Source organism: Moschus berezovskii, chromosome X, assembly GCF_049115385.1.
Source record: "Moschus berezovskii isolate FMDL1 chromosome X, NW_MosBer_1.0, whole genome shotgun sequence".
Taxonomy (NCBI): domain Eukaryota; kingdom Metazoa; phylum Chordata; class Mammalia; order Artiodactyla; family Moschidae; genus Moschus; species Moschus berezovskii.
In genome coordinates this window covers 111,145,397-111,154,743 of record NC_142488.1, presented here as the reverse complement: position 1 = coordinate 111,154,743, position 9,347 = coordinate 111,145,397, and the positions used below count along the sequence as shown (strand labels likewise).

Sequence of the window (9,347 nt, the reverse complement as noted above, 5' to 3'; positions counted from 1 at the left end):
AGTTCAGTCGCTCAGTCGTGTCCGACTCTCCGCGAACTGGCCCTCTTACTACTCCTCAAAGACCCTAAAGGTGTCTTCCCTTCAAGGCCCTTGTGTTTGCTTTGCCTTCTACCTGGAAAGATCCCCTAACTATCCTCATAGTTCATCCTCCAGTCCCATTTAGGTCTCTTGAAATGTCACCTAGTCAGGGAAGCATTCCTTGACCCCTCTATAACTCCAGTGTCCCCCCCCACACACCACTTCCCATCCCCTTTAGTCTGTTTCACTTATATTACTTACCATCCATTACCATCTGACATACTATTTATTTTACTTGCTAATCTGTATTTCATGTATGCTTCCCACTAGAAGGTAAACTTCACGAAAGCAGGAATCTGCAGTGTTTACTAGGCTGTTCCAGTTTCTAGTGCCAGACACACGGTTCACACTGAATAAATATTTGCTGATGGATATGTGGTCATTTTTTGTAGTGATAGCCAAACACTAACTCCTTAACACCTTGTTTTATCAAATCTAAGATGCTATCAGTTGTAAGATAAATAAGTTAAACTGTGTGAGGCCTACTGTTTTCAAAAATGTGAAAAAAATGTACATCTTAGAGTTGATATGCATCAGGCACTGTGCAGAGTACTATCTCTGCATTATAACACCTGCCATTAATCCGCTTAATGCACCTGGGATTCAGACCCAAGCAGTCAGAGCCAAGCCGTAAGCATTTTACCCTTACAGCCTCCCTTCAGTATGACATGCTGCTGCTTGTGTCATCTTCAATTCCAAAAACAAGTCTGGCGGCTATGATTTTCCATTTGAAAGCAGACAGTATTTAATATTCATGTTTCCTTCTTTTAAATGCTACATAGCATGGCAGGTATATCAGAAAAGAATTTGCATCCTTGCTCTTGACACACAGGGTGATACATAACTTAGACAAGTTATTCAACCTCTCCAAGCCTAGGTTTCTCCATTTGTAAGATGGAGATGGTACTATCTTCTACTTACTATCTTGGAGGGTTTTAAAGGGAATTAGATAATGCCACCAAATTTACAAAGTAAACTCACATAAACATGAGCTTTTAAAAAATCATATAGGTTGGAATCTGCCTAAAGATGATAGATGTCAAATGTTTAGATAAGATCATGGAAAGAGTAAGTGAAGAGAGAATAGGGCTGAGATAAAGCCTTAAGAAGCAGAAATCCACTCAAACTAGGTTATAAAAAGAGCAATGAATTTATGAAGAGATTGTGTAAGTCTCACAGAATCCAGTCGAAGTACATTTGAGACTCAGAGGAATAGAGTTAAATTATAAAGCTTCAACTGAGAATGAACAGGTGATTACCAAGAAAATTTAGGAAAAAAATGAGTGATAACTTTATTGCATTTATTAAGATGTGTTATAAAGCTCAGATCAAGTGTTAGGTGGATATAATAATAGACCAACAATTTAATGGACAACATTTACATACACTGTATTTGGTATTTGTTAAAGATGATCCTTTCAGATCAATGGGGAAAGACTGGAACATTGAAAAATGATGCTGAGATACTAGGTTGATTATTTTGGGGAAAAATACATTAAAACCTACCTCATAAGTACCAAGATAGATTCAAGGATGATTAAGGAGTTAAATTTTGAAAAATTGTAAAAGATACAGAATCAGATACAGGTGGTTGTCTTTCATATCAAAGGCCTTCCTAAGAATAAAAGAAAATGAATAAATGACAGTGGAGAAGATTTCAGTATATAAAACTATAATACTATCAAAATGCCACCACACACAAATTTAATCTACAAATAAGGGAAAATACTTGGCATCCTAATTATGACAAAGGGTTAGGTTAATATCCTTACTATCAAATAAAAGCAAGGTGAGTATTCCATGAATACGCTTAGGACATGAATAAATCATGACAGAAGAAATACAAATGGATAAGTAATTTCAAAAAATACTTCATCTTTCTATATAAGCAAAGAAATGCAAATCAAATTAAGATCTTTCAAACTGGTTAAGATTTTTTAAATGATTATATTTACTATTAGATTTTCTTCTTGTAGCTCAGCTGGTAAAGAATCCGAAACCCATTGGGAAGATGGAGAAGGGATAGGCTACCCACTCCAGTATTCTTCGGCTTCCCTGGTGGCTCAGCTGGTAAAGAATCTACCTGCAATGTGGGAGACCTGGGTTTGATCCCTGGGTCAGGAAGATCCCCTGGAGAAGGGAAAGGCTACCCACTCCAGTATTCTGATCTGGAGAATTCCAGGGACGGTATAGTCCATGGGGTCGCAAAGAGTTGGACATGTCTGAGCGACTTTCACATTCATATTTATTCTTGGGCATGGTACAGAAGACGCTGCACACTAATATTGTTGAGAGTGAAATTAAAATTTGAAAATAATCTAAATGCCCAATGAGAACTCCTTCAGTTCAGTTCAGTTCAGTCGCTCAGTCATGTCTGACTCTTTGCGACCCCATGAATCACAGCACGCCAGGCCTCCCTGTCCATCACCAACTCCCGGAGTTCACTCAAACTCATGTCCATTGAGTCGGTGATGCCATCCAGCCATCTCATTCTCTGTCGTCCCTGTCTCCTCACACCCCCAATCCCTCCCAGCATCAGACTCTTTTCCAGTGAGTCAACTCATCGCATGAGGTGGCCAAAGTATTGGAGTTTCAGCTTTAGCATCAGTCCTTCCAATGAACACCCAGGATTGGAGAACTCCTTAAGTACAATAAATTGAAACACTGACGACAGCATTTTACATGACCATTTAAAGTTACATTCTCACATAATTCAGATATGAGACTGTGCCTACTGCTAAGTGAGAAACAGATGTAGGAAAGGAATATGTACTGAATTAATCTGTTTTGGTAAATAAGTCTCTGTATCTGTAACTGCTCTGCCACCCAAAAAGTGCTTCTCTCAATTCCTATACCTTCCCCCATGTGGGGTTCAGAGCCTACCATAGAAGGGATCCAAATTTGAGTCAGTACTTTTACAGTTGAGGAGGCTACAAAAAATATGTACCATATTGTATCTTGGTGTATATAAATATGTGGCTCTATATACACCTAAGTGTGTGTGTATGTAAAGTAAATACATTATAAACAGTAGTTACCTCCAGGTTTGGGGATTGTACATGGTTTTAATTGCTTTTCCTACTTCTGTTTTGATGAGTCCAGTTTACTTTGATAGTCAGAAAGGGCCTCAGGAAAACAATTTCCCAAGAGTGAGTTATGAATCTCCTTGGTTCTCTCTTGCATCTTGCTCATAAATAAGGGTTGACTCGGTGAGAGGACAAAGCCTGCACTCCTGCCAGGTGTCAGGGCTCTGCCTTCATTTGAAACTTGTTTTTATTAGAGAAAACTTTAACATTGCTCATTAGTCTGGCTAGCTGGCATTTGCCATGCATTGGGCACAGCGCGCACCTGCAGAGAGACGCAGCACACCTATCATGGAGCAGTCTTTTGTTGCCTACTGCGATACCTGAGCGGGGCTTCTCCCCATCCCTACACTTACCACTCGCTGCCTGCAGAGGCCCCTGGAGGAAGGGTCAGATTAGAGCTACTGCTTCTGCAGCTGTGAGACAAATGGGAGTGAAGTGTTCATGGCAAGGGCCTCTATGGAGGTGGGACGGGGAGCGTGGCAGCCACCCTATGCTGCTCCACTTTCTGCATCACTCTCCCTGTAACTTTCAGCAGGCTGACACCCCTGGAAGCCATGTCCATACTCCTTCCAGCACCTTCTTTTGTAGCATCAACACTCCACAACAGCCAACCCTGGTTTGGCCACCTCCACTCACTTCCCTCTCCACCAGACTGGCTCTATGATTCAGAGTCCTTCCATTATAGTCAGATACCTCCAGCAAGGTATTGATAGATCCTGTTAACTGCTAGTAACTGGTAAGGGTACAAGGTTGAGGTTCTGATATAGTAGAAAGGGCATGGAGTTCAGTGCCAGGCGACTGGGGTTAGAACCCACGCTTCACCAACTCCCAACTAAATGACTTTGGGTAACTTACTGAGTTGCCACATTTGTTAAAATGGAAGTAAAATATCCTCCTTGAAGAACTATTAACAGAGGCATCTGTTATATCTATACTTTACAGAGCTGTCACCAATGAGAATAATAGCCATACAGTGTCACGTGGTGGTCACTCTGTGGTATGAGAAGTCACACCATGGGCACCCTTTGTACCCATCACCCCATCATCACAGAGATCCTAATGGTGGGGGAAGGGAGCCGACGCTTTTGGGGGATCAGAGAAATTCAGTAGCTTGTTTTAGGTTACACAGCTAGTAATTGGTACAGCAGGTGCATGAGCCCAGTCACCCAGGCTCTTAAACAACTTACTGCCTTTACCTGCATATGTCCAGCTTGGGCACAGCCAACCTTAATGATTCTGGCCAAAGAGTCATGCAGGTTGCTATGAAAAAAGTCAGCCCTGAAACATTAGGTGATTATATTGAGCTACAGAAGAGTTGTACCTGGAGAGTCTGGTTTCTTACAGTTCTACAGACATTCCAATGGACATCAGAGTGTGTTGTGGAGCCTTAAGTGAGCCAGCCATAATGAGATCCAGGGTGATTTGTTCCCATTACACTGTGGGTACAAACAAAGGTTCTCAAACTTTAGTAAGCACCAGAAACACCAGTTAGACCCTACCCCCCACAACTTCTGGAGTCAGGAGGTCTGAGGTAGAGCTTGAGAATTTGCATTTGTAATTAAGTTCCCAGTTGATCCTGATGCTGCTGGTTCAAAAGCCGTGCATTGAGAACCACCAGATTAAAATGTACTATAATATTCCCATCTCATCTGTGTCCTGTCCTCCCAGAATTCCAGGGAGTAATCAGCATACACAAGTGTATCACAAAACCAGCCTCCAACCCAGAAAACTTACTTTGTTTTGATGCCCTTGATGGTCCCCTTCCTCCCCAGCACCCTCCCGAATAACCAAGCCCTCCCAGTAATCATGACCCTGGGAGTGAGGACACTGGTGGGGCAGCTTCATGTCTGTTCTCTGCCCCATGTGTCTCTACACCAAGCAGGGAGCCAGACTCGACCCCTTTTGCCTCTGGAAACATTCGCCACGTTAGCCGACTGACTAAGCCTGGCCCTTCTCCAGAATCCTGAGCACCTTGATGGAATTGTGCATAGGAGGGAGGGGACAGTGCCCTGCAGGGCAGACATTTCTGCTCAAGGCAGAAACAGCTTCTTGGTGCAGGTAGGGAGGCTGGACACGAGGCACTAGGGCTCCCAGTCTAGGCAGAAGCCCCCTCCTTACCTCTCCTCCCCTCCCCTCTCCTCTCCTCTCGTGCCCATGGGCTCAGGAGTAGCAGAGAAGCCCACCTTCAAGGACATGGACAGTGAGGGGAGCAGGGACAATCACAATGGACTGAAGACCCCACAGAAGTCCCTCCCCCCAGTTCTTGAGTAACTCACAGGAAGAGGAGGGGCCCTTCAATAGTGAATGAGATTGAATTCTCCAGTCACCTCAGTGGGATGGAGGGAAGAGGCAGATTAAAAACACCACTTCTGAGCAAACCTGCCCCTCGGTACACACAACACAGAAGACACAGCAGGTAAGTGAACACTCTTTATTACTAGTTAGAAGCAGAAAACCTCTGACAAAGGCTGAGCCTGGTGAGCTAGAATCTCCTGGAGGAACTTGAGGACACCTCTTGTTCAGACTGGAGGCTGATCTGACTTCCAGCCCCTGGGCAGACCCTGGCTCCCCCTGGCTTGCAGCAGCTGCTTCAGGGGAGCAGAGCGCCTGAAGAAACCAAGTGGAAGAGAAGGGCCCAGGGGCATTCTCAAGCCTATCCCAGTCCAGTTCTATTTTTAATCTAGTTCAAGAAAGCACAGTTCATAGCACAATGCCTGTCCTAGAAAATAATTTTATTCTTCATCTACTCTTGACTGAAAAAGGGCTTGGGATGGGAGCAGCCTGAGGCTGAGCAGGCTTGAGTGTGTAGTAAGACAACCCAGTGGTCTTTCAGAAAACCAGGAAAATAGTTGTCCCTCTCAGGGGGGAATCAGTAGAAGTATGAGAAAAGTCCTGCTTGTACTTTTGTGAGGCTACATTCCCAATATATACCCCTGCTCGTTTATTTCCACTGGGATTAATGTGATGAGCAGTTCAGTCATTCAAATTCTTCCATGAAAGTCTCTGATTTTGCCCCCAGAATTATAGAAATGAATTTTGACTTTATTTCAATTGGGTTTACTTAAAAGTCACGCTATATGTAAGGCAAAGAAGTCATACCTGATATAATTGGTATGCCAAATTAGGCTATCTCCTGTCATGTAGCCTATTTCTCCAATTGAGTTCAAATGTGTGCACCAGATAACAACTACAGTAGTAATTCCTAGTATATAGTACACAGTCAAAAACTGCTTGTTCAATGAATTAATGAATGCAATTTAACTAACTTGCTAAATCTCTAAAATTTAATACTACCCTCCTAGCCCTCTTTGTCATTCCCTTTTCCTCAACAGACGCATTTAGCTTAACAAAATCTGTCTACCCTCCCTTGTTACAAGATATGTGTCAGAATGTCTTCTTTCCTCTGATTCTTCATTCTTTTTTTCTGCTCCAGCCAGCTGAGATCTCACTGAGGCAAAGGCTGCTGAGAGCTGGAAGGGCATTTTGTGGCGATTCACACATGGGGAGCTGGACCTCCTTCAGCCTCACATGAAGGTCCTGGAGCTTAGAGACACAAAGAACAGGCCCAAACCAACGAATGTTATAAAAACAAATCAAGGAACAAATATGAACATGGCTGCCGTATACAGCATAACGATAGTATTCTCAAGGAAAAGCAGCGTTCCTAGAATAAAACGTATCTTATGTTCTACTGCTGCTGTTGCTGCTAAGTCACTTCAGTCGTGTCCGACTCTGTGTGACCCCATAGACGGAAGCCCACCAGGCTCCCCCTTCCCTGGGATTCTCCAGGCAAGAACACTGGAGTGGGTTGCCATTTCCTTCTCCAATGTGTGAAAGTGAAAAGTGAAAGTGAAGTCGCTCAGTCGTGTCCCCGACCCTTAGCGACCCCACGGACTGCAGCCTACCAGGCTCCTCCATCCATGGGATTTTCTAGGCAAGAGTACTGGAGTGGCTTGCCATTGCCTTCTCCGATCTTATGTTCTAAAAGCACGGTTATTCTCAGCCAAAGATCTGGTATGTGAGAGAGGGGCTAAGAATAATACAGGAAGGAGAAAAAGAGAATGTTTAATCACATCAGCCTGTATACCTTAAGGTGTCAACCAATCAGTAGCAGCTATCAACAGTCCACCGCCTGTGAATTTAAATGCCATTGGAGAAATTTTCCTTTAAAAATTAACATATTTATTAGAATCTCATCTTTCTTTGAAACAATACACGTATACACACGTATACATGTATAATATGAAAGTGGGGGAAAAGATCCATATATAGAAACATATTGTTGTGTTAAAATGGTTATGGCTTGTTGGTAGGATAATGAAAATTTTTGTTTGATGGATTTTCAAATTTTCTATGATGTAAATAAAAGTTTTTGATCAGAAGGGGACCTCCAGAAATTGATTTCTCTTTAGAATATGTCTCCATTCTTTTTCTACATCCCTGAATTCAGTGAGGAGCTTCTTTGGGGCAAGACTTCCCACCTCAGTTAGTATGTAGATTTTCTTGCATTCATCGCAAGCCGAACATCAGGAAAAATTAATCCCATTCTGTACCTTAGGCTGGAGAAGGAAACGGCAACCCACTCCAGTGTTCTTGCCTGGAGAATCCCAGGGATGGGGGACCCTGGTGGGCTTCTGTCTATGGGGTCACACAGAGTCGGACACGACTGAAGTGACACAGCAGCAGTACCTTAGGGCAGTACCAATAAATCCCTCCTCCTGAGGATCCCTCTTCCTAGGGTTTAAAGGCTTTCTTACCATCTGGCGTCCTGGGCATCTGATCCTGAGGTTGTTGATTCGTTGGGTCATCTTGGAAGTGCCCCACAGGGTTTCCTAAGTGGGGACCTTCCCCTTGGCCTTCGTTCCTCTGGTTCCACGGCAGGGCTACCTCTTCCTGGGACACAACTACAGGCCACATAGCAGGTGCATATATCACCCCAGCAGGCATCTGGGGGGCCGGGTATGCTGCCGCTGCGGCGGCGGCTACTTGGGCTTCTGAGAGTACTCTAGGTGGGGGAGGTAGTGGGTATGGGAAGGGCATGGGGTATGGCATGTGCATGGGGCATGGCATGGGAACTGGGGGTTGAACAACCTGGGCCCAGGGATCCTGGGCTCTCTGCACGTACTGCACACGGTCTGCCGAAGCATTCCGCGCCTCCTGCCTCTGGGTCTCCAGCCACCTGCGCTGCGAGGTCGAGACCAGCAACTTGTTGCGCTCCTCAGCGGTCAGGGGCCACGTATCAGCCCGGAGCTGCGGGGATCGAGAGCTGGCCGGCTGGGCCTGCCTCTCGGCCTGCAGCAGCTGCCGGCGCAGGGCCTCGCGCTCGCTCAGCGCCTGCTGCAGGTCTTGGCGCGTGCAGCGCAGCTGCATCATCATCTGCTGCCGCTCCTCGCGCAGACGCTGCAGCTGTGAGGCCAGGGCCCAGGCGGCCGTCTCGCGCTCCTCCACCTGCTCCTGCAGCCGCTGCATGCGGCAGGCCTGCTGCTCTCGCTGCCTCGTGGCCACCCGCACGCTCAGGGCCAGCGCGCTCCAGGCACAGGCCCTCTTGCGGTTGCGAGGCATATACAGGTCGGCCAAGACGGACTGCAGCTCGTCCTCTATCTCATTCCAGGGCCGCGAGCGGTAGGTCATGTAGAAATCTGGGCCACCGCCGTTTTTGAGTATTTCTTGGTTGATGAACGTAACTACGTCACTGTGGCGAAAACCGCTCCTGGGATCTCCTATGTCCAAGGCCATGACTTCCGCGGCCTAGTCAGCAGAGACGCTGCAACTGTGGTGAGCAATGGCCACTAAACTGATCCGCCTCTCGGCTCCCCACTCAGCCCTCCTTCAGCCCCAGTTCAGTCCTGGCCTCCTCTTTCGCCTCCTTCCCCTCACACCCACGAGCCCCCTAACGAAGAGTGGGGTGACCTGCTCTTCACACCGCGTGGCGCATCAGAGCCGTTGGCTTCGAGTGAGGCTGCAAGGCATGGTGGGAGCCCCCGCCCGCCCTCGGCCTGGCGCCCCTTGTATGGTGGGAAGTGGGGCGCCTGCCCTTGGACCCACCTGGTACGCACTTTCCTTAGCACACCGCCTCCGACAGGGTGGGCCGGCTAGTGACTGCAGTAGGCCGCACAGACAATTCGCCTTCCCAAGCGATTCCGAAGCACCTGGAGACGAAAGAATTTCGAATCTGGGAGTCAG

At 46.3% G+C, this 9,347-nt stretch overlaps 1 protein-coding gene across 1 annotated transcript; it reads right to left on the bottom strand.

Moving 5' to 3' along the window:
* Positions 1-5,458: 5,458 nt before the first annotated feature.
* LOC129563996 (testis-expressed protein 13D-like) lies at positions 5,459-9,347 on the bottom strand. The gene is made up of 3 exons (XM_055437646.2): positions 9,210-9,347; positions 7,922-8,934; positions 5,459-6,707 (listed from the first exon to the last, which is right to left on the bottom strand). The coding sequence occupies exons 2-3, from the start codon at positions 8,898-8,900 to the stop codon at positions 6,658-6,660; spliced, it is 1,029 nt and encodes a 342-aa protein (XP_055293621.2). The 5' UTR covers positions 8,901-8,934; positions 9,210-9,347; the 3' UTR covers positions 5,459-6,657.

Bases quoted from the DNA above. Each gene is read 5' to 3' on its own strand.
- LOC129563996 (XM_055437646.2), bottom strand. From the start codon at position 8,900: ATGGCCTTGGACATAGGAGATCCCAGGAGCGGTTTTCGCCACAGTGAC. The intron at 6,708-7,921 runs GTAAGAAAGCCT...TGTGTCTCTAAG, and splicing joins GATGCCCAGGACGCCAGATG to CTCCAGGACCTTCATGTGAG.